Source organism: Epinephelus fuscoguttatus, linkage group LG14 (genome assembly GCF_011397635.1).
Source record: "Epinephelus fuscoguttatus linkage group LG14, E.fuscoguttatus.final_Chr_v1".
Taxonomy (NCBI): domain Eukaryota; kingdom Metazoa; phylum Chordata; class Actinopteri; order Perciformes; family Serranidae; genus Epinephelus; species Epinephelus fuscoguttatus.
Window position 1 is genome coordinate 13,904,879 of NC_064765.1, and position 23,711 is coordinate 13,928,589.

General features: G+C 41.9%; 2 protein-coding genes across 2 annotated transcripts; both read right to left on the reverse strand.

Moving 5' to 3' along the window:
• tpgs1 (tubulin polyglutamylase complex subunit 1) lies at positions 1 to 4,001 on the reverse strand. Its single transcript, XM_049595870.1, has 3 exons — positions 3,891 to 4,001; positions 3,414 to 3,803; positions 1 to 1,011 (listed from the first exon to the last, which is right to left on the reverse strand). The coding sequence occupies exons 2-3, from the start codon at positions 3,749 to 3,751 to the stop codon at positions 357 to 359; spliced, it is 993 nt and encodes a 330-aa protein (XP_049451827.1). The 5' UTR covers positions 3,752 to 3,803; positions 3,891 to 4,001; the 3' UTR covers positions 1 to 356.
• Positions 4,002 to 4,693: 692 nt separating this feature from the next.
• Positions 4,694 to 19,721, reverse strand: LOC125900691 (inositol-3-phosphate synthase 1-A-like). Its single transcript, XM_049595858.1, has 11 exons — positions 19,275 to 19,721; positions 18,801 to 18,940; positions 18,554 to 18,715; positions 15,655 to 15,784; positions 15,024 to 15,217; positions 12,267 to 12,416; positions 11,438 to 11,653; positions 9,906 to 10,070; positions 9,697 to 9,810; positions 6,433 to 6,650; positions 4,694 to 5,557 (listed from the first exon to the last, which is right to left on the reverse strand). Exons 2-11 carry the CDS (start codon positions 18,912 to 18,914, stop codon positions 5,362 to 5,364), a joined length of 1,659 nt encoding a protein of 552 aa, XP_049451815.1. The 5' UTR covers positions 18,915 to 18,940; positions 19,275 to 19,721; the 3' UTR covers positions 4,694 to 5,361.
• Positions 19,722 to 23,711: the final 3,990 nt, after the last annotated feature.

Genomic DNA, 23,711 nt, shown 5'->3' on the forward strand with positions numbered 1-23,711 from the left:
TTACTTTCTAATGTGAGCATTTATTGGCAAAGGCAGAACAATAATGGAAACTGACAGGATCAATGCTGATCTCAAGGAATGCATTTAGTCCTTCACACAGCACAGCGGCTGCTTGCTTTGTCACGGCAGATGTTGATTTCTCATCTCTTCCACTTTAATAAGTTCAATAACAGACATCAAACAATATGTTTTACAATTAGTGTTATCTTCAAAACAATCAGGGGTTAGTGTCGTTCTTAAGAGGAGGTAATATCACAATATGTGAGTGTGGGTTAGAGGAGGTACACACAAGGTTGTTATTTACCCTACATTAGATTGCTGGACATCCATAAATCATGAAGAGACAGACAGGAAACCTAAGACAGAACTTTCACTCGAGTGATAAAGAGCTCTGCTGCTGCATTCTCAAACTCCTTTGCGTCCATATCACCACCTGGACCCCGTGTCTGTGACCCAGCCATGGCCTGACCCAGCTTGTATGGAGAGATCTTGGCACTGGCCTCCAGGTAGTGTATAGCCTTCATGTTAACCTCCATACAGCAGTTAGCTTTAGCATTAGCATTCACACAGCAGTTTGCCTCACAGCCTTGGGAAGTCTCCAGGGCTTCCTTTAAGGTCCCCAGCACGGCCAGGCACAGCGCCCGCGATGCAGGCCCTTCATCCGGGCAGCACACCTCAGCATAAAGCCTCTGAGCCTGCCGAATATAGTCTGAGAAAACTGCACACGTGAGCACGCCGTGGCGGAAAACATCATAAGGGACGGCCTCGTGGTCTTGGCAATGGAGGCGGCGGAGGAGCGGGGCGGATGTGGAGGCAGGGACTCCGCCCTCACTGCAGAGGCACTGCAGAGTCTGTGTGTACAGGCCTCCTCTCACGCCTCCTCCCCCTGCTTCTGTCGGGCTGGTGGTGCAGGAGCCATCAGGGCCTTCAGGAGCCTCGCCTGCACGTCTACGGGGCCTGGTGAGGTTCAGAAGGTCATAGGCCACGCAGACGTTGTTGCTGAATGCAGATCTGGGTTTAGAATAAGAAAAGGGGTAACAGAAAGTAAATCATCAGTTTGTCTTTTAAATAGACTTGCACTTGTATAGCGCCTGTCAAGTCTTCCATCAACTCAAATCCTGTTCACGCTACATGTCGCATTCACCCATTCACACACACATTCATACGCCACTGGCCGAGGCGCCCATACAAGGCACCACCTGCTCAGCTAAACATTCACCTGCACTCACACACTGATGCAATCTGGGGTTCAGGGGCTGACTGCACAAAACACCTTCAATTAAGATTTTCCTTCACCTCCTGAGACCCTGTGTCTTTATATGAGGACATTACATTTTGGGTTTACGGGACCATCTACTTAACTACTTAACTTAACATACTTAACTTAGACCTGTTGTCCTCGTTCGTGGACAAGGTTTTGTGCCATCTAGTGGTAGTAAGAGCACAATACAGTAATCCATGCAAAAACAAGATGGCAGCCGTCTCCTCCAAGTCAGACTGCAGCTGATCCCGACAAAAAAGTGGACAAGGTCCAAAACCTGATCACATTTTATGGTTGAAACTTGTTTATTTATGACAAATAATGTTTGTAGTTTGATATGGCAACACATTTGACCAATTTTAGCAACAGTAACAAGATACAACACTCTTAATTAGGAAGTACTCATATGAGGACACTGGGACTTTATTGTTGTCTCATTTGAGGACATTGGGACTTTATTATTGTCTCATTTACTGACATTGGCACTTTATTATCGCCTCGTCTGAGGACATTGGGACTTAATTATCATCTCATTTGAAGACATTGGGACTTAATATTATCGTCTCGTTTAAGGACACTGGGACTTAATCATCGCCTTGTTTGAGGACATTGGGACTTAATTATTGTCTCGTTTGTGGACATTGGGACTTTATTATCGCCTCGTTTGAGGACACTGGGACTTAATTATCGTGTTGTTTTAAGACATTGGGACTTAATTATCATCTCATTTGAAGACATTGGGACTTAATATTATCGTCTCGTTTAAGGACACTGGGACTTTATTATCGCTTCGTTTGAGGACATTGGGACTTAATTATTGTCTCGTTTGAGGACACTGAGACTTAATTATCATCTCATTTGAAGACATTGGGACTTAATATTATCGTCTCGTTTAAGGACATTGGGACTTAATATTATCGCCTCGTTTGAGGACACTGGGACTTAATTATCGTCTCATTTGAGGACATTGAGACTTTATCATTGTCTCGTTTTAAGACACTGGGACTTAATTATCATCTCATTTGAAGACACTGGGACTTAATTATCGTCTCCTTTGAGGACATTGAGACTTTGTCATCGTCTCGTTTTAAGACATTGGCACTTTATTATCGTTGACAATATTTAGTTTTTATACCTATCAGTTCCTACTGATCTCAAATAGCTAGGAGAAATTAAAAATGCATACCAAACAAAAGTTCGGGTCGCAGGAGGACATAGGTAAGCTCCAGGTAGTGGGAATCAAGTGTGTGGAACGGGAAGCAAACGGTTTTTGACCATGATATATAAGCATGTCATGAAAGTGTATTGGCATGGAAGTGGAATAATGATTACATATGGACAATGCTGTCACCCTTCTATGTTATGGTAAACATTTATATTATAGTGAGAATAAATGGATCACTAGATAACACGCACTAGACATCGATGCAGATGTCTGGACCAAGTCTACCCGTTTGCCCCTTAGTGGCTTGTTCAGACATTCTGTTTTGTTAAAAGTCACTACACTGTACCTTTAATAAGCCATTCGTTACACTTCATAAACCATGTAGCCACTATGCATAGGTGCAGATTTTTATTTTTTTCAGAAGCAATAGTTGCAATCTGCCATAAAAAGGAAAGATGAGCGAGCAACTGTATGCACAGTTGAAGCAGGGAGTACCGTGACATGATTGCCACCATAAACTGATGCAGAAAAGACACAAATTGGTGCATTAAAATTCACCACAATGCAAGAAACTGGGTGTTTGATGCTCAAAATTTACACCCCAGACCCCCCAAACCTACATTCTTGTCTTTATGTTGCAGTTTGTTACCAGTGCCATTGTCTATAGAAAATGATGCAGCATACTGTGCCTGTATTTTGGCACCATTAGCAATGTGGTGAGTTACTCTAAAGCACCCACACCTAGTCATAATTACATGTTGATCAGACCTGTAATTATATTACTATAATATTCACAGTGACAGTCAGGGAAGGCTGCAACAGAGTCTACCAGACACCCTGGGGTGCAGAGCAAAACTATGGATAACTGGATTATTTAAGTGACTAGGTTAGCACAGTGAGTGAATGTATGGGTTTGATCATTGCCTCTAGTCGATTAATATTCGGTCAATTAGGAAAAGGTAATGTCAAAGGAGGATGTACCCGGACCTCTGGGAGTGGTGAGCCAGCCGCAGGTGCCACAGTGCCCGGTTAAGATGCTGCTGCTCCTGCGCGCCTGCGCTCAGCGGCCCGTTGTTCAGCTGGTCCCCGTCGCTGCCTCCAGCTGTGCCGGACTCCGTCACAGAGGCGAGGTTACAGAAGTGGTCGGCCAGAAACCCAATGGGATCGTCCGATCTGGCCTCGACCATCTTCAGGATGGCCCCGCGGAGCAGCTCTCCCACCCCGGCCTGCGACAGGAACTCCCTGTCGCTGTCCGACTTGGTGGCTTTGCCCTCGGGCATCCCTGGAGGAGTTGCCCCGGACCGGCGCTTCTCCTTGTCCGCCATTGCTGATGACGTCCCGTGTCGCAGCGACGGCAGCGGAAGTGATTTAAGACGGCTCGGGAGACAGGAAACAGACCAGTTTATATCGGTTATATTGATAATATATATCACAATAAAATGTGGTTAAATTAGGAATACTTACTGATTTAAACAGCGGAAAGCCTCCAAACAAAAGACCCGTCTGTAAAATCCCTCCGCGCTGTCTGTCTGGTTGTTATGGACGCTGTTTGACAGCTGTGTGCGTCAAATAGTCCGTGCAGGGGCGCGCGTAGTGATTCTGGTCCCTGGGTAAGACAGAGGAAGAAGCCCCCCTTGAGAACAAAGTCAAATTACCCCAAAAATTAAAAAAATATTTGAATTTATTTATTTCATTTTATTTTTTATTTTATAAGGACAACGCACATTACTCAACATTAATATCCAAAATTAAGCCACTGAATTCATAACATGGAAATAATATACTTTGAAAACCATTCATCAGATTTTTCTTTGTTCTGAATTCAACGCTATGAAATTAAAATATTAATTTATTGCAATTTCAAAAGCTTAATTTGAATATATCCATTTTTCAGTGTCCACAAATTCAGATCCAAAATTAAGTTTCAGACTTTTTTTTCATTCTGAATTCACCGCTATGAAATTAAAACTTAATTTATGTATTCAATAATTTCTTTAAAATTTATTGCAAATAATATTACTCCCACTAACTTTTATTTGTTATAGTCTGAAACTTAATTTTGGATCTGAATTTGTAAGTACTTGAATAAAGATACACGTAAAAAACCCTGCATTTATTTTATTTTTAAATTCTGAAACTTCATTAAATCAGGAATTGTCTGATCAAGACTAGACAGAATAGACAAATTACAAACTACAAGGCAGCTTGAGAGATTGTTAAATAGGAAGTCAGGTGAGACGGACAAAGAAACGAATGCCTCAGACATATTAAGTTCAAACAATATTTTAAGGTTTATTGTATATAAATAGCCCGAGTAACTGTTCAACAAAATTGCACCCACATTATGTAACTTAGCCTCAAACATAAACATATGGAAAGCTACAGAAAGGCAGTGATAGACAACAACACAAAATACACTAAGTTATGAAGATGCCTGTCATTTTTCAGTTGTTATTTTCACAGATGCAAGATCACTTTCACATTTGCAAGTTACACATATAAACCTATCTAAGAACTATAGAAATATTGTATGTTACACATGCACTGCACATGGAAAACTACTTGAATAAAGATACATGCAAAAAAATTCTGCATTTATTTATTTATTTAAATATTCAGTACATGGTTAATCCTGCAAAACAATGAAATATAATTTAACTGCTTTGAACAGTGTTGCTGTCTAAGGGCTTCATATCGGCCTCTGATGATGCTCAGTAGCTTTAACAGACAGATGCATGTATAATATGTAAATGTCACAGCACCATGTGATTCTTCAATAAGCTTGCTAAATACCTACAGTTTTAAATGCATCTTACGAAAGTGTGCCTTATTTGTTTTGCATCGACAGCTTCATCAATGAGGGACTTTGTTCTTTTAAAACAAGGTGTCAGGCTATGCCTCAGTCATATCTTGGGCTGTAGTGTTGTGTTTGCAGTCATAGTGCATGTACTGCATCATCGATGTGTGCGTGGATGCCATTTGTTAGAGGAATATGGTTCCCGTTGGTGTGGGAAACTTTCTTCAAAGTAGCCACGTTGCCATTGATGTAAGTTGTATGTGGAGGCAGGAAGTCTCTCTGCAGCTTGTGCTCCAGCAGCATGTGGTTCTGAGGAGGAAGGCCGAGGCATGCTCTGAAAACGACAAAGAGGGAGACTGTTGTCAACTGTTGTCACAAAATGACACACAAGAATTTTACTCGGGTTGCACTCGATTAAGAATCTTCCTAGTCGACCAATAGTCATCATTTAGGGCCATTAGTCGACTAGTCGACCGCATGTTTACGATATTAATGTAATTATTGAATGATATATTTTGGGCGGGGCAACACAATGGTTTGAGTTGAAGGTGTGAGAAAGAATAGTATCAGTAACATTGTTAACACTGTGCTACATTACAGAGAAATACAAAACCGTACTAATGAACCTTCATTAATATAGGCCTATATTTTATCTACAAGTGCACGTCACACACTGAGCGAGCCGCCTGTTAATGACGCTGTGGGCTAATGGGCATGTAGCTACTTCCATGTTTCAGATGATACGTCATGTTTGTAGTCGACCAATGAAGATGAGTTTACATATCACCTTGGGTTCGTCCTTCACCTTCTCAAAATGATCCCACACTTTGGATTTCCTGCCCAACACGTTATTAACTAGCCTGTGGAATAACCGCAGGTACCAGCCCTGGAAGTTAACCTGACTCCTGTCTGACTGCTGAGCGTGGACACTTCCTGTGTCTGTCCTTTCAAATTAAATTCCCACATGGTCCAGTCATATAATGTTTGATTCATTTTGACAAGGCGCAGCTCCTAATAGAGTTTCAAATTTGTTTGTTTTTCCTGCAACTAAGCAACCAATGAAATCTTGCCAACTAATGACCTTTTCAGTCGACTAACATTTGGTCGACTAACAGGGGGCAGCCCTAAATTTTACACCTGTATATAAGCCTTAAAAGCGGTTGAGTGTACAGTGCAATCTAGTTAAAGAAACCTAAAACCCGTCTGTACCTCATGATGTTTTCTATGCAGGCTCTCTGGCGGAAAAAGGCATTGACAACTGGGGTGCCTGAGGGGACCAGGGGTGCCTTGCAGAGGAAGGAGAGCAGCGCTAAGACACTGTGGAATGACTGGAAGTCCTCCTCTCCCTGGGGTCGGACAGTCACACGCTGACAAAGCTCGGTCAGGATCACCAGGTCCAGGATGATCGGGCTGGCGAGTAGAGAGTCCTGTTAGAAAGGAAAAACAGATGGAATGAGTATGATGGTGTAACAGAGGAAGAGGGGAAGGGTTAAAGACATTTATCAACACATAGAACATAATCTAGTTCCTTTCACATGCAGGAATGGTACAAACCCTATAGCAGTGTCTTTCTTAATACTGCCACTAGGGGTCACCAAATCCAAGATTTTCAATCTTTACACACACTGATGCCCACTGCTCTGACACAGATAAAATGACACCACATTGTTTCCAGTATTAGAGCCAACCACTTTAGCTGTTTTAATTAACTGTAAATTAAGCGTTCATTTGATATGAAACTACATCAAAAATGCACAAAATACATTTCTTTTTTTTTTTTGGACAACGTGTAGCATTTTTGTGTGATTGCAGAACCTTTTAAAAATATTGTGGGGCTGTTCGATCGTGGCAAAAATCATAATCACGATTACTTTGGTCAACACTGAGATTCACTCATTGACTTTGGAAATATCAAGCATTTGCTGAACATAAAAATTAGGCTGTTTAACAGTGGATTTTCTTGAACTTTACATATAATTCAACTGTAGCTGGCTCACTGGCCATATTTCCTAATGTAACAGTTTTTGGTACATGACAAAACCGTTCACGTCCCCTTAGTATGCATATGATGATGATGATGATGAATCACCTCTTGACAAAGCTGACTTGGTCAAATATCTTGGACTTTGGATCAACCCTGAACCCTCCTTTAAGCCACATATTGATTATAAAAAGAGTGCATGGTTGTCTGAGTTCACTTCATAGATCAATTAACTGTTTTACATTTCAGGTCAGGAAAAGAATAATTTCACAGTTGATATCACCTATTATTGATTATGCTGACATAATCTATCAAAACACATTTGACACTCATCTTAAACTCCTTAATGCAGTGTATAATTCTCTATGTAGATTTGTTTGAGGTGTCCATGTAGAACTCACCACAGCTTCATGTATGAATCCCTGAACTGGCTGCAGCCTCGATCTAGAGGGCAGTTTCACTGGATTCAATTCATTTTCACGTGTCCCTCGTACTTTTAAACTGTTTTTGACTCCATGTAATGCCTCATATCAACTTAGACATATGTAATATAACTTTTTTGTCCCCACAGTTTTCAAAGAAGTTGGATGAAGGTCATTCCAGTACAAAGCTCCATCTGACATGGAGCTGATAATCTTGCTCTTTTCTTGAGATCTGTCACGTCTTTCTGCTGCTTCAGGACTTCTTTTTATTCACATCTCTAAACAACCTATTCATGTTTTCAAAATGTCATACTGTAAACTGCTATGTAACTATTCGAGGTCACGATATCTAATTCTAATTTTCTTGTACAACAGCTGAGGGCAGCGGGTGTGGGTGGGAGATGGTGAGCGAGATGTCCGTGTCTGAACTGCAGCTTGTGCTTGTTTATACAGTGCCGGCACAACAGATGTGCACATGAAGGTACACTGCAGTGTGGCTCAAGTACTTTGACCATATGCTTTTATTCAGTATTCTGTGCTATATTCAGTGTATGCAAGTTTGGCCAGATATCCACAGCGATTAACACTCTATAGCATTAGTTATTACTTTGGCATGGTCTGAATCTTCTGCAGTGGGAGTAAGCCTGGGGGACTTCCTCTTTCAGTCTGTTTATGTCTCGTTCTGCTAATCGACACTTTCGGGTGATGAGGTTATAAATGAAATGTTTGCAGCCATCCTCAGAGCTCCACCTCGTAAGGTAATGAGACTTTAATAGGCTGCACCTGCAGCAGTCACAGTCGCAGGAAGTTGTTTTTTTTATAAAGTCTGAAAAAGTGTCTGAAAACTCACAAAATCAAGGAGAAAGTGGCCAAGTTGAAACACTGAGTGCACAGTCGCAAAGAAATACTCGTTTTATTGTGACTGTCTTGTTTTCATAATCATAGGAAGTCAAATTCACAATTAAAAAAACAATTCAATGAAGAAACACCTCTAGATGTTATCGTAAGTAGAGCGCAAGCGGACATTGTCTCTTTCTGCGCACGTCTGTCCAGAAGGCTCGTCCTGTGTAAATGGAAGGACCCTTCACCTCCAACATATGGACGCTGGATTAGGGATGTTATTATTATTATTTACAATTGGAGAAAGTTTGTTGTTTTATTGAAGGATCAACTGCACGCTTTTTTACGTTGGCAACCATTTTGAAGTTTTAGGGGGAATTTGGAAGCTGAAAATTTGTAATGAAACACGCTATACACCCCTACTTATGTCACACAAGTGAATTAATTTGTCGTTATTTTTCCCCATTTTTAAATTTTTGAAATTTTTATATTCATATATTTTTCAATTTATTTTATTTCATTTTTATTTTAATTTATTTTATATATTTTTAAATTTTATTTTATTTTATTTTTTATCTATTTATTCATTCATGTATTTATGTATTTAGTTATTATTTTTCTCTATTAGATTTTCTCTGACTAGTCTGGCTTCCTCTGTTCCTGGGTTGATGGGTGGGTGAGTTGTCTTTTTGTTGTTACTGCTTCTGTGTTTGTTTATTAATACTTTGTACATCTTTATTGAATTAACAAGAAAAATACCTTGTTTAAAAAGAAAGAAAATACAATTCAATTGATCACCCAACCCTATTATTTTGACATAAGTTATTAAAGTTGCATACTGTAAGTTGCTGTTTGTAAAAATCTCTGTGAAAAAAAAGTATAATCGATCTGTTTCAACCACATGACCAGAGGAGATGTTATTCAGTGTGTAAGAATGATGGTGGACTACAGCAGCAAGGCCAGTGAAACGTGAAATAACTATGTCAATGACCTGGAGACGTCTCTTTAAATTAGCTCCAAGACTTGTTAAGAAGGATTAACGGTAAGCTGCGGTACTCCTGAGCCTCCTCCTCCTCCACAGTTACTGTCAGCTGAAGAAGAATAGCTCTGAACACTGTGTTTAGTGAGCAATTAGCACTTTGAACTCTCACACTGGAAACTCTTCTAATATGCCCGACTTGCCTTTTTTCAGCTAAATGTTTTACAGGAATAGATTCAGCGGCCACTGACCTCACAGGTGTTGTGCAGAGCGATCGTATTGGTTCCTCCCATCATTATTTCAGATGTGTATTCATCCATGGCGCGCTTGCTGTCTCCCACATACGGGACGTACTTAATCACCACCTGAAATCACACACACGGAGACAGTTAGTGAATCTGATGGGTTGTTTTCAGTAAACATCCACACGGAGCTCGTTATCTGTCTGCAAGTCACTCACACAGTGATCAGGTTTTTCTCCAGGCTGGTACAAGATGGGGTTCGACTGGACCATGTCGTCCACCACATTGCTCTTGGAGATCTCTTTGGAGCGGAACTGCTGCGGAGCCGACAGGTTCTTCCCGTCGTTGTTGCCAAGGTGATTGTAGCTGACAATGGAGGTTGGCTGTGGAGGGGAGATGAACTTATCAAAATGTCTTTGTTCAAAAAATACATGGTACTCTGAGAATGAAGCTGTCATCTCAGGACACACATCACACTCTGCTCCTCCTGAGTCCTCTGCCTTTTTCCCCCTGATTTAAGGGATTTTATTTTGGCTAAATTTGTCTTTAAATGAACCGAGGGTCTCTGGATAGAAGGTGTAAGCTGTACAGACCGAATGGCCATTACACTACGCTGACAACAACAAATCACTTCCACCTTGACAACTGGAAATTGACACTGATATTGACATTGAATTTGCACACATAAAAATGACATGAACAGCTTCCTTATATAGATAAACAGATAAACACTTTGAAATTGTCTATATATACACAATTGTTACTATCATTTAACTTTGTCACCCAAAATTACCAATGTATACACACTCACTGGCCACTTTTTTCTTTTTTTTTTGGTACACCTCACTAGTGCCAGGTTTTGCCTTCAGAACTGCCTTAATTCTCGGTGTCATAGATTCAGCAAGGTGCTAGAAACATTCCTCAGAGATTTTGGTCCATATTGACATGATAGCATCACGCAGTTGCTGCAGATTTGTCGGCTGCACATCCACGATGAGAATCTCCCGTTCCACCACATCCCAAAGGTGCTCTATTGGACTGAGATCTGGTGACTGTGGAGGCCATTGGAGTACAGTGAACTCATTGTCATGCTCAAGAAACCAGTTTGAGATGATTTGAGCTTTGTGACATGGTGCGTTATCCTGCTGGAAGTAGCCATCAGAAGATGGGTACACTGTGGTCATAAAGGGATGGACACGGTCAGCAACAATACTCAGGTAGGCTGTGGTGTTTAAACCATGCTCAGTTGGTACTAAGGGGCCCAAAATGTGCCAAGAAAATATCCCCCACACCATTACACCACCACCACCAGCCTGAACAGTTGATACAAGGCAGGATGGATCCATGACGCCAAATTCTGACCCTACCATCTGAATGTGGCAGCAGAAATCCAGACTCATCAGACCAGGCAACGTTTTTCCAATCTTCTATTGTCCAGTTTTGGTGAGCCTGTGTGAACTGTAGCCTCAGTTTCCTGTTGTTAGCTGACAGGAGTGGCACCTGGTGTGGTCTTCTGCTGCTGTAGCCCATCTGCTTCAAGGTTGGACGTGCAAGGTTGACGACTACATGCCTAAATGCATTGAGTTGCTGCCATGTGATTGGCTGATTAGCTATTTGCGTTAACACACAGTTGAACAGGTGTACCTAATAAAGTGGCCGGTGAGTATATATAATAACCATGTTAGTAGCTACTCAGTATGATCAGTATCAGATCATATCCTTCCTCCTATCCGTGCATCCTTTTCCTCACCTTGATACCTGAGCTGACCAGGAAGTCCACCAACACTGACTTGATCTTGGTCTGACCTGATTTGAAGTCATCTCCTCCAATGAACACGCCTTTCTGCACGGCCAGCTCGATGGCCCCGGGCACAAAAGTGTTCTGTGGGGAGCCGTTGATGTAGGCGCAGCCCTCCAGTATGCTGGCCACTGCAAACAGAGTGGAGGGAGAAACCTCTGCTCCAGCCTAATGGATGTAGCAAAAGAAAATAAGAGAGATGACTGTTAGCGAGTGTATCATCACATTACAGCTCGACTCACAAGGCGTACATTTCCCCTGAGACTCTCTTCACATCATCTCTGTAGCTCTATTGTCGACTTCATGCCTATCGAAAATTGAGCTATTTGCTGAAGATCACAAGTCTGTGAAATAGACTATTATCGTTGCTGACAGCAGTACAAGCATGCTGAAGACAGGAGATAAAATATAAACTCACCCATGAGGGGCAAATCATAATTTTCCTCCCCTGATCTGATATAAAAGGAATAGCTGACTCATTATGGAATTTCATCTACAAATCCACAGTGAAGTGTGAGGAGAGTTAATCTTCTCATCCTCTAAGCTTTATTAATCACTAAATGTGATGGAGGATTACTGTTTGGTCCTCGGCATTAGGAGGAAATTAAAGTTGAATCCATGACTACCGGCCACCAACACAATTTCGGCTGGTTTCTGGGACAATTACAGTTAATTTTCATACTGGATCTCGACTGAAACCAACTTAAAGGTGTGACTGTGTTTAATGAATCTGGAAGTTTTCGAACTAAACTTTCTTCACAGGCACAGCTATCGCTCTCACCTGGATTGCAGCGAGCAGGTTCTTCGCAGTGTCGTTGACCCCCGGGATGATGTCACAGAAGCGCTCAGTGTTGGCGGTCCACAGAACGATGACTTTGTCCACACCACTAGACTGTCGGAAGTCCCTGATATCTGCTCGGATCTGCTCCACCTGGAAGATCATTCAAACTTCAAGTCAGGTTAAAAATAACATGTGAAACAACAATCTACAGTGACATCCAAACAGGGTAGGGCTGTAACGTGTTTGGTTATTTGTACCGAACCCTCAGGGTATGGGGTCAGTGTCTGGTGCACACAGAACCAAAGTTCACACAGCTCCACCCCACTCACTCACTCACAAATTCTCCATCAACACTCAAGAGAGACACAGAGCTGCTCCTCTGTTTAATCTGTCTGTTAATTAGTCTACAGTGCAACATCGGTCTACATGTTGCACATGCTATGCTAAAATCAGGCTGAGATGAATCAAATGACCGCGGCACATGTGCAATCCAGTGCTGCGTTGCTAGTTTGTGTGTGAGGTGGACCATAGCGTGTCGCCGTTCTTCTTGGTAGTTGTAGTCTATTGTGTGACACTGAGACTGTGCCTGGATGCAGGTGACACATCTCTTTAAAAAAATGCAGCAACAACACAGACATATATAACGCAGGCAAAGTGTCTCTCGCTCCTTCCCTCCCTCGGCCTCTCTGTTGATGCTCTGTACATAAATAAGATTAACAGCCTAAATAAATAAATACTTAAATCATTTCCCAGCACTAGATTCATTTGAGAGGTCATGGAAAATTACTTCTTGATACCTTTATACTCATGTTATTTTTTGTGTCCTGTGCTGCAAACCTTTAAACCTCTGTAGCTCCAGTGCTACATGCAAAACATTAACGTGCAGCCCTGCTATCTATTCTACATCATTCTCATTTACATGTTGTGCAGCTGCATATTTTCAAACGGCAAAAACAAATATGTCTTTACATTTTATTTTGATCAGTCTGTTTTTATAAAAGAGCTTGTGACATCTTAAATGTGGCTTTGACTTGCAGCTGAAAACATGTCGCCCATTTCGTAGAAAATACTGAGATATATATATCGTGCATCGCCGGTCAGCCTGTAAATACCAAGCTGAAGACTTGTCTGTGAGTTCCCAGTCAGCTACAACAGCAACAGAGAGATAGAGTTGTGTAGAAGAGGAGGACGGTGTGTGTGTTGTTATTACCACATTGACAAAACCATGATGAACTTATTCTATCTTGCTTTTACTGAATCATATTTTATCATTACCTCTTTGGTGTCATGGTTTGGGAACCTTTCTTTGAAAAACAGAAACTCTCTGAGTCAGATTGTTAAACTGTCCAGTGGGCTGATTGGTTAGTCACAGCTTGACCCAGTGTCCCTGTACACCAGACATATTATAGTGGATCGCTGGCTCAGTTTTTAATAATGACTCCCACCTTTCCCACAGTGTATTTCACCTTCTTCCCCCTGGAGGAAGGTTCATAGTCCCAAGGTGCAGAATTAAGGAGTATAAGAACAGCTTTGTTCCAGCAGCCATCACTCTGATGAACAAGTCGTAGCAACATTGCACAGATGCTATAGAAGCATTCATTTTCTGTAACCGCTTATCTTGTTGGGGGCCGCAGGGGGGCTGGAGCCTATGCTAGCTGACATTGGGTGAGAGGCAGGGTACACCCTGGACAGGTAACCGTGACTTCTAAACTGGGGTAACTGAACCGTGACTTATTGTGGATAGTTACATCCCAGATAGGTAGGTAGGTAGGTAGGTAGGTAGGTGGGTAGGTGGGTGGGTGGGTGGGTGAGTGGATGGATGGATGGATGGATGGATGGATAGGTAGGTAGGTAGGTAGGTAGGTGGATGGATTGATGGATGGATGATAGATGGATAGATAGGTAGGTAGGTAGGTAGGTAGGTAGGTAGGTGGATGGATTGATGGATGGATGGATGATAGATGGATAGATAGGTAGGTAGGTAGGTAGGAAGGAAGGTGGATGGATGGATGATAGATGGATACATAGGTAGGTGGGTAGGTGGGTGGGTGGGTGGGTGAGTGGATGGATGGATGGATGGATGGATAGGTAGGTAGGTAGGTAGGTAGGTGGATGGATTGATGGATGGATGATAGATGGATAGGTAGGTAGGTAGGTAGGTAGGTAGGTGGATGGATTGATGGACGGATGGATGATAGATGGATAGATAGGTAGGTAGGTAGGTAGGTAGGTAGGAAGGAAGGTGGATGGATGGATGATAGATGGACACATAGGTAGGTAAATGGATGGGTAGGTAGGTGGGTGGATGGGTAGGTGGATGGATGGATGGATGGATGATAGATGGATAGATAGGTAGGTAGATGGATGGGTAGGTAGGTGGGTGGATGGGTAGGTGGATGGATGGATGGATGGATGATAGATGGATAGATAGGTAGGTAGATGGATGGGTAGGTAGGTGGGTGGATAGATGATAGATGGATAGGTAGACAGGTAGGTAGGTAGGTAGGTAGGTAGGTGGATGGATGGATGATAGATGATAGGTAGGTAGGTGGATGGATGATAGATCGATAGATAGATAGATAGATAGATAGATAGATAGATAGATAGATAGATAGATAGATAGATAGATAGATAGATAGATAGATAGATAGATAGGAAGGTGGATGGATGGATGGATGGATGGATGGATGATAGGTAGGTAGGTAGAGAAGAGACTTCAGCCCTCATAAATCTGCTGGTCAGTAGACCGAGCGTTACCTGTTCCACCATGCTCCCCGTGAGGACGTTGTCCGCCCGACTCTCCTGGTTTGCAGCGATGAATTCTGGGATATAGATGGACGGTCTGGGTTTCATGCGGCTCATGTGTGGTCGCAGCTGCTCTTGTAACGACCACTCAAACACTTGAGCTCTCTCCATCGCACAGCCAAGATCCATTGAGGAGATATCCCAGCCTAGAAACACACACACACACACACACACACACACACACACACACACACACACACACACACACACACACACACACACACACACACCTCGGGTTAGACAATGTGCTGAATCCCTTAAATATATCTTCCATTTTCCAGAGTTACAAGGGCAGAGGCTGACCTATATGAGTCATTACTATCTTAAAATAGACCCCAGCAGCTCTATAAATAGGCTGCCTGTTAAAGCTCCTCTCTTATAGAGTAAGAGATTAGATTGCATAAGAGGACACTGTACTGTAGGAGCACCTCTCTGACCATCTTCACCTCCTGGAGAGTCTCCCCGGCCTGGGGTCAGATCACCCTGCTGTTACTTCACTTGCCCTCACATTTCACACACAAACACTTCTCAGCTGCTGCATCAGAGGTCAGAGCTTGAGCCAACTGTGTGCAATTATCCATACCGTCAAAGACTATATCATTAGGATGCACCATGGGCAGGAGGTCACCCAGGGGCACGTTGACCTCGCCCTCCAGCCCTGATCCCAGACAAACAGTGGACGCCTGCAGGAGGGAGCCGAAGTAGTTCGCTTTCTGTAGAACGTGGGAGAGAAAGAAGAGAAAAACACTGTGATTCATTCCCCCTAAAGACTATATTTTCACAGGCTTTAAGGTGCATTAAATCCTTTGAACCACAGGAAAATGGACGAAATAGAAACCAGCTCATGGAGGTTACAATGTATGCCCATATAAGGGGAAATCCAAAAGGCCAGAGTCAGTTAAGCCCTTAACACTCTACTGAACATGTCAGCATAACCAGCTTATAACGAGTCTCCCCCATTGTATCAGGGGACATACAGCAGGCTATATTTAAAACACAGGACAAGGAGAGTCTCTATTAGCTCCTTCATGGCAGTCTGAGCGTTTTTATCACATTATAGTTTGGTTATAAAGACCTCATTCACCGTCTAGAACTCTATTTATGAAAGAAGGATCATTGTGGTGTTTGCATGTTTCAGCTGTTAAATTACAAATGTATGCTTTATACAAGGGACGGCCATTTTCCAAACAGGCAGACAGTGGTTTGTATTTATGTCAGAGCAGTATGGGAGTCAACTTGCAGGAGATTGCTTGAGATAGTTACAAGGGCTGCATGACTAGAACTTGTTTTTTTCTTTTAAGGTTATTTTTTGGGGCTTTTTGCCTTTAATCGATAGGACAGTGGTGCTTTTGGGGGGTGATAGTGATATAAGTGGTGATTTTAGGGGGAATGGTAATTTTTTTATTTCAATTTCACTGAAAAAAAATACATAAAAATAATGATGTGATTTTTGCTAGCGTCTGCACCATATACGCATGTTCTCTTACGTCTGGAATATGATTGTAGGCCAGGGCATCTCTGTAGGATCAGAAAAAGATATATTACCAAGTAGGTTTCCACTTACAAGGAATTTGCTTTGGTTTTTGGTACTTGGAGAGACATCAGTTTTCCTGTGCTGCATTCAGACGCCTTTCACAACCATTTAAACTTTTGATACCTCAGGGAATTGGTTTGGTTTCTTTTGAAAATGTACTAAAAAGGCAAAGAGTAACTTGGCAAGAAATGTCCTGCAAATTGCAAGAAAGAGAGGTCATGTTTATTCTATTGTTGTTTTTTTTTAATTTGGTACAGTGAGTTTGTGACAATTTTGTTTTTTACTCTTTTTTTTTGTTCTATTTTTGGACTGATATTGGATGTAAATGTCTCATTTATACTGTGTGCTTTTTAAATTGATGTATTTTTAATGTTGTTTTGTGAGTGGACCCTAGGAAGTAGAAGCTACTGGGGATCCGAATAAAGAATAGAGAATCAAGAGGGAAAATTATCAGACAATGAAATGAAAAAAGAAAAGAAAAAATGCATCTCTAATTGTTATAATTGCATTATTTTATAATTTTATATATTTTTTTATTTTAAATTACAGGGGAAAAAAATGTCTTTTTCCCTCCCAATACATATTTAGGACTTTTTCAAGTTATGTCCTTGTTTAATATTTTTATTTTTTTTTTTTTAAATTTATTTATTTATTTATTTTTTTAAATATTTGTTCAGAAATTTTTCCGTAACTTTTACAAATTTCTTGCTAATTTTTGGGTCATTCCTTATAAAGTTGCTCGTTGTCTTTGTTATGTGTTCTTGAAAGGAATCAGGCCAATTTGCTCAGGTTTTAAAGAGTTAAACATACAATAAACATATTAAGAGGAACAAAAGTACTGCATCACTCAGGAATAGAAATATAGAACAGAAAAGTTTCAGTGAAAATATGACAAAGATATTTTTAAAAAGAACAACTTCGCTGACAAACAATCGCCCCTTTCACACTGCTTCTTCAAGGCAAGAGTTTCACACCGTTATGCCGCCTCGCCGTTCTGTATAAACGGTACAATCACAGAATGGGGGGGACAGAGTTGTCTCGCCTTTAAGCTGGCACTGGAGGTAGTGACAGCACTGAAATGTCATCTGTGTAAAAGGGATAGCGGCACGATGGGATCATGGGCGACACAGGTGTGACGTTGTGACGACGTGTTATGCGTGACGACCCCCCCATTTGGAGATTTAAACAGCAACTGATAGCAGTTAGCAGCTAACTTAACAAAGAAGAACAGCAGCTCAAATAAGTTTGTTAAGTAATGTAATGTGACGTCAGTATGCGATGACTGTATGTGAATTGTGCAACGTTAGCCCCTTTTACACTATATCAAGCAGTTTTGCTGCCTCGCCGTTGCGTATAAAACGTGCAAAGGCAGAGGACAGAGTTGTCTCGCCTTTAAGCTTGCAATGATGTCTGTATAAACAGGACAGCCGGCAGGGCGGGACCATGGGCAGGGCAGTTGTGACATTTTAAAGGTGTCTTTTGTATGTGACTCACTGCAGGAGATTTAAATAGCAAGTAGTAGCAGTTAGCTGCTAACTCAAAGAAGAGGAACAGTGTCTGCAAATTGGAAAAACAACAAGGTCCGGAAGCTCCTTATGCTCTGAGCAAAGGGCAAGATCAGCCGCCATAAAACAGAGGTGGTAGATGCTTGTTGTTGCCACATTAATCATTGTTATTGTTTATAAAGCGCCGTTGACATGTATGTTTGATATCACACTAGAAGCCAAAGCTGTTGTGTTAGATTTTGTGCCTGTCACATCTCTTTCATTTTCTCTTACTTCAGTGCTATCCACATAAACTCCACTTCACTCCATCACAAACACTTTTCTCCTTTCTTTATTTGGATCCCCAGCATTAGCACTGGCTGTTCCTCCTGTGGTCCACACACTTACAACAACACCACGGATAAACACAACAAAACTCTATCTGTCTGTGTCCCTCCACTCACCTTCAGTCCAGTTTTGGTCCTCCAGCTGAGACCCAGCTTGTTGGCCAGTACAGCTCCTATCACTGTGGTCCCGTTGTTGCCTCCAATTCCCACCAGCATCACACCCAGCCGGGGCACGCGTCTCTCTGTGCGAAATGTCATTTCAGTGGTGCGAGGGGTCACCTGTTTCCCAACATGGAGCAACATTAGTTATACAGTTCACACAGATACATGAGTACACACAGAAACACAAGGCAGGTCCACTTACCGTGACTTTGTTCCCCTCTGTGTGGACCGATGTGGTCTGGTAGGAGTACTGAGACACAATGTGTGTGTCTGTGTACCTCACATTAGGGCTGTTGATGTGGATGTTGACAGACATGGCAGCAGAGTAGCCAACTTCTTTCTCTGTATGTGGAAATGGCATCATGGGTAATGTGCTGCATTTCCTCAACACGTCACAACAAGTGCAAGCTGGCATTAAGAAAGAAGAGTTGTCTCTGGTCCCTGATGGAAAAGATTACTTTGCATTTCCTGTCAAACCAGCTTTACAAACACATGGATGTGTTCGCTACAATAATCATTTCCTGTAGAAAATGCGCGTGGAGGCTGAGCAGTGTTACGTAAAGAAGCTAAGAGCTGAAATACATTACTATAAAAGCTGGAAGCTAAACTGTAAAAGTGTCAAATGAATGAATGACACGCTCATATGAACTGAAACTAAACCCGGAAACAGCCTCACCTCTCTTCAGTTGAAGCGTAAAGACGTGTGTGAATAACTTGTGTGTGTCTCGCGGGCAGTACTTCTTCTTCTTCTCCTTTTTCTTCTTCTTCCTCTTCCTGCTCAGATGGAAACTTCCAGACCCTCTCGTATGAAAACGCCGGCTGGTGTCTGCCTGCTGCTCGTCCGACTGTCCCCAAATGTTTGAGAAGGGTCTGGAAGGCGCTGTTGAAATTACTATCCTCCCTCTTTAGACGTATTCGTGCGTACACGTGCCAATCAGAGACGGCTCCGTCCCTCTTCTATGACGCGCGAGGATGGAGAGGCTCGAGCACCGTGTGGTAACAAGCAGCAGCAGCAGCAGCAAATGGCTTTGTGTGTGTGTGTGTGTGTGTGTGTGTGTGTGTGTGTGTGTGTGTGTGTGTGTGTGTGCGTGTGCGTGTGTGAGGTTCCCTCTGGGCGGTACGCAAATTTGTGACTCCATAGATGACCCGCCCCAAACAGGACTGGACGACATACCTGTACAATGACCACATTCTTCTGACTCAAGATAGAAACCCAAAAAAAATGGAGGATTAACAACAATAATGATTATATATTGGAGAGCTGTGGCTGTTTCTCATCTGTCCAGAGTGATGAAGTGTGTCTCTGAGGGATTTATATACAGGTTAATAGAAGAAATAATTATAAAGCCATTTCTTAAACTATCAGACATGATGATAATGATAATAATGATAATAATAATAACAGTAACAGTAATAATAATGCATTTTATTTATAGGCACACCTTGCAAGACACTGTTAAAAAAACAGCAGTGTTTCCATAGATCATAAAATCAAAGAACTCCATAATATACAATAAAAGTTAATGAAATTCATTCGTTCAGTTTCCATAACTCACATTCACAGGTGGATTCAAAGCAAATAAATTCAGATACATGTGTTTTTTTAAGTAAACTACTTAAAGTCTTTTAATTCAGTTGTGTTTAAATTTTAAAGGGATAGTGCACCCAAAAATGAAAATTTCAGCCATTATCTACTCACCCATATGCTGAGGGAGGCTCAGGTGAAGTTTTAGAGTCCTCACATCCCTTGCGGAGATCCAAGGGGAGAGTGGGTAGCAACACAACTCCACCTAATGGAGGCTGACGGCACCCCAGATTCAAATGTCAAAAAAAAAAACCACTTAATTGAAACCACAAATTATCTCCATACTGCTCGTCAGTAGTGATCCAAGTGTCCTGAAGCCCCGACATAAAAAGCTGTTTGGAAAAACGTCATTTCAACTCTGTTTTTAGCCTCATTGTAGTCTGTAGCTCTAACTTTGGACATTTTAATCTGGGGCGCCGTCAGCCTGCATTAGGTGGAGTTGTGCTGCTACCCCCTCTCCCCTGGGATTTCCGCAAGGGATGTTAGGGCTCTAAAACTTAACCTGAGCCTCCCTTGGCATAAGGGTGAGTAGGTAATGGCTGAATTTTCATTTTTGGGTGCACTATCCCTTTAATGTGAAGTATCCAGTGGCTGCTGAAAGTCAAATAGGCTATTCCTGTTTCTTATTTGCTTCTGTACAACTGCTCCGAGTCTGTGTGACATTTGATAGGGTGTCTTGCCCCTGCCTGGGGCCCTGCCTTAGTCTTTACAAGATTTTCATTTTTGTGCTATGACAAGAAAATTGGCTACCATAGAGACAGGCAACCTTTCACGCTCACATTCACAACTACGGACAATTTAGAGTCACTAATTAACCTGCATGTCTTTGGACTGTGGGAGGAAGCTGGAGTAGGCCCTACTCGGAGAAAACCCACGCTGACACAGGGAGAACATGCAAACTGCACCCTCAGTTTGAACCAGGAACCCTCTTGCTGGTGGGCGACAATGCTAACGTCTGCACCACTGTACGGCCAGTTAATGACATGACAAGATAAAAATAATTATAAAAAATTAGGTATAAAATCATCATCAGTGCAAGTCTCAATATGTGTGTCACCATTAAATCTAACACATTCTCACTCTGACCTCGTCACATATCGACATTTGGTCATGGACTTTCCACGTCCAGATATGACATGCAAGGTACCCTGGGTGCGTTGGTTGTTGATGTTCTGGGATGTTGTGTCAAGTTCTTCCTGTTACATGCATTGTCTTCTTTCAAAATACACTTCTGTTTTGACAGGGATTTTACCGTCTCTTTCAAAATAAACGCACTACATCGGTACAACACTGTGAGTTGACTTTTTTTTTTTCCTTCAACAACAACAAACGCACGTGGTTAGGTTTAGGAAAAAGAACAGGGCTTGGCTTTAGAATCTGAAGAAGGTGAACACCGCTCTCTCGGGTGAAATTCGGTGTTTGTTGGACCCATCCACCACCCCTCCTACCTGCCCCAATCAGACTTTCGCTGCCTTAACTTTAGCTCTTGTCCCACTGCGTTTCCCTGTGACGCCGCTGGGCACCGTTAAACTATACTGGCAACCGGCCATGTATCATGCCAACATTAGGGACACCTTTTTTCGTTGGTTTCTGATGCTGCAAGGCACTGACCAAGTGCCGGATTTCGACGTTCTCGGGGTGAGACCTGGCTCTTAATTGAAACTGAACATGCCAGCTTGAAGAGGTGTGTTTTCAGACAGGATTTGAAGGTGGAAAGGGTTTGCAAATGTCGTGGGGGAGAGAACTCCAGAGGCGGGGGTCAGAACGTCTGAATGCACTAAAGGTGGTCAAGCAGGCAGATGGTGATGTGAGTTGGATTGGAGAGGAGGGTCTAAGAGTACAGGAGGGTGTGTAGATATGAACAAGTTCAGACAGGTAGGCAGGGGCTTGATTATGAAGGTTTGTAAAGGTGAGAAGCAGAATCTTAGATCATGCAATATTTAAAATATGAAAGTAATGCACACCAAGAATTAGAATGCGGTGCTGATCACTGGCAGTAGACTTGAAAGGTACTGCAAGGAGACACGAAATATCTACAACAACGGGCAAAACAACCACAAAGAGACTGGTTCAGTTGTTGGTCACTGGCAACTAATTTTTGTATCTTCAGTACAATATATTTAGTATTCTTTATATATACTGGTGTTTGCTCCATTTTAAGCAGAAGGGGATAATGACACAATGGGCCCCTGGGCCTGGATGCATAAAAGGCCTCTCTGCCCCCCTTGGGCAGGTAGGCCACAACATGCTGTCACCCGTCCCCTGAACTGCAGGGCCCAAATTGCATTCAGTACTTAGTGCATTTAAAGTCTTGTGGATAACCTGAGGGGACAGGGCACAACACGTCATACTTTGAAAACCATGCCCAGCAGAGAGGAAAACTGACGGCGTTACAATATGTAACTGAGGGCTGAAACGCTAACAGACTGTGTGTAGCTAGCAAAAATAATTCGATTTAAGCAAGTCAAAGGCTTATTTTAACATTTGAAGTCTACCAAAAAGGAAAAGTTACATTGACAAAGTCCATATTGTCAGTCTGTGACAGTGTCCTTCCTCCTTTAGGCCGATTTTTATTTGTGCGTCAATAGCCAACACACATGGCCTACGCCATTGCAAGCACTTATACTTGGGCAGTGGTGTGTCTGTGTCAATCCATAGATACAAAACACACTTAAAAACATAGCTTAGTAGCAACAATTTCAAACACAAGTAGGATACATAAATCAGCTTCACTATAACTCGCAGCATTAACAGACAAAGCACTTGTCTTTATCTGGACACATTTTCCCCACAAATACAACATGCTAATGTTTTTAGCACAAGCCTATGGCATTTTACATTGTATAAATGAGCCTAGCAGCTCAAAAGGAATAAATGAAATGAAAAAAGCTAGCATACATTTCCTCTCCTCATATGAAGCCAGGGACAACAGCAACATTTAACAAAGGTAATTTTACATAATTCGACTCCATTACAACTCACAAGGTTCACAGACAAAACAACTGTCTTATACTAAACACGTTTTCCAAACAAATACAACATGTTAACGTTACTATGGCATTTTAAATTTTATAAATTAGCCTAGCAACTAGCAGAGATTTCCTCTGCTCATATGAAGCCAGGATAAATCACACACAAGACTTAAAATGCTATTTTTGTGGAGGCTTTATTGTCTTCACAATTTATTGTTTCTTATCTGTGAAATTAAAGTAGATAAAAGCTTCGTTTCCACTGAGGGAAATGGTTCCAGCTTACAAAACAGACAGGAGGTCTGCGTTGAAATGCAAGTTAATAACAGCACCTTTACGCAGAGGCGCTGCCTTCAGGGACTCCTGAGCCCTTGGGCCCCTGGGCCTGGGCCTGCTAATTAACTAATTAACCCTTTGAAACCTGGGAAAATTGACTTGGTTTCTTTCAAAAACATGGGAAGAAGGCAATGAGCAACGAAAGAAGAAATGGCAAAAAAAAAGCAAGAAATTAGTAAAAAGAGGAAATTAGAAACATGAAATTTAGTAAAATTACATAAAA

Coding starts and splice junctions, on each gene's coding strand:
- tpgs1 (XM_049595870.1), bottom strand. CDS start 3,751: ATGGCGGACAAGGAGAAGCGCCGGTCCGGGGCAACTCCTCCAGGGATG. Junction 1,012..3,413: donor CTGGCTCACCACTCCCAGAG/GTCCGGGTACAT, acceptor TTCTAAACCCAG/ATCTGCATTCAGCAACAACG.
- LOC125900691 (XM_049595858.1), bottom strand. CDS start 18,914: ATGTCTGTCAACATCCACATCAACAGCCCTAATGTGAGGTACACAGAC. Junction 12,417..15,023: donor CGGGGAGCATGGTGGAACAG/GTAACGCTCGGT, acceptor ATGATCTTCCAG/GTGGAGCAGATCCGAGCAGA. Junction 9,811..9,905: donor GAGAAAAACCTGATCACTGT/GTGAGTGACTTG, acceptor GTGTGATTTCAG/GTGGTGATTAAGTACGTCCC.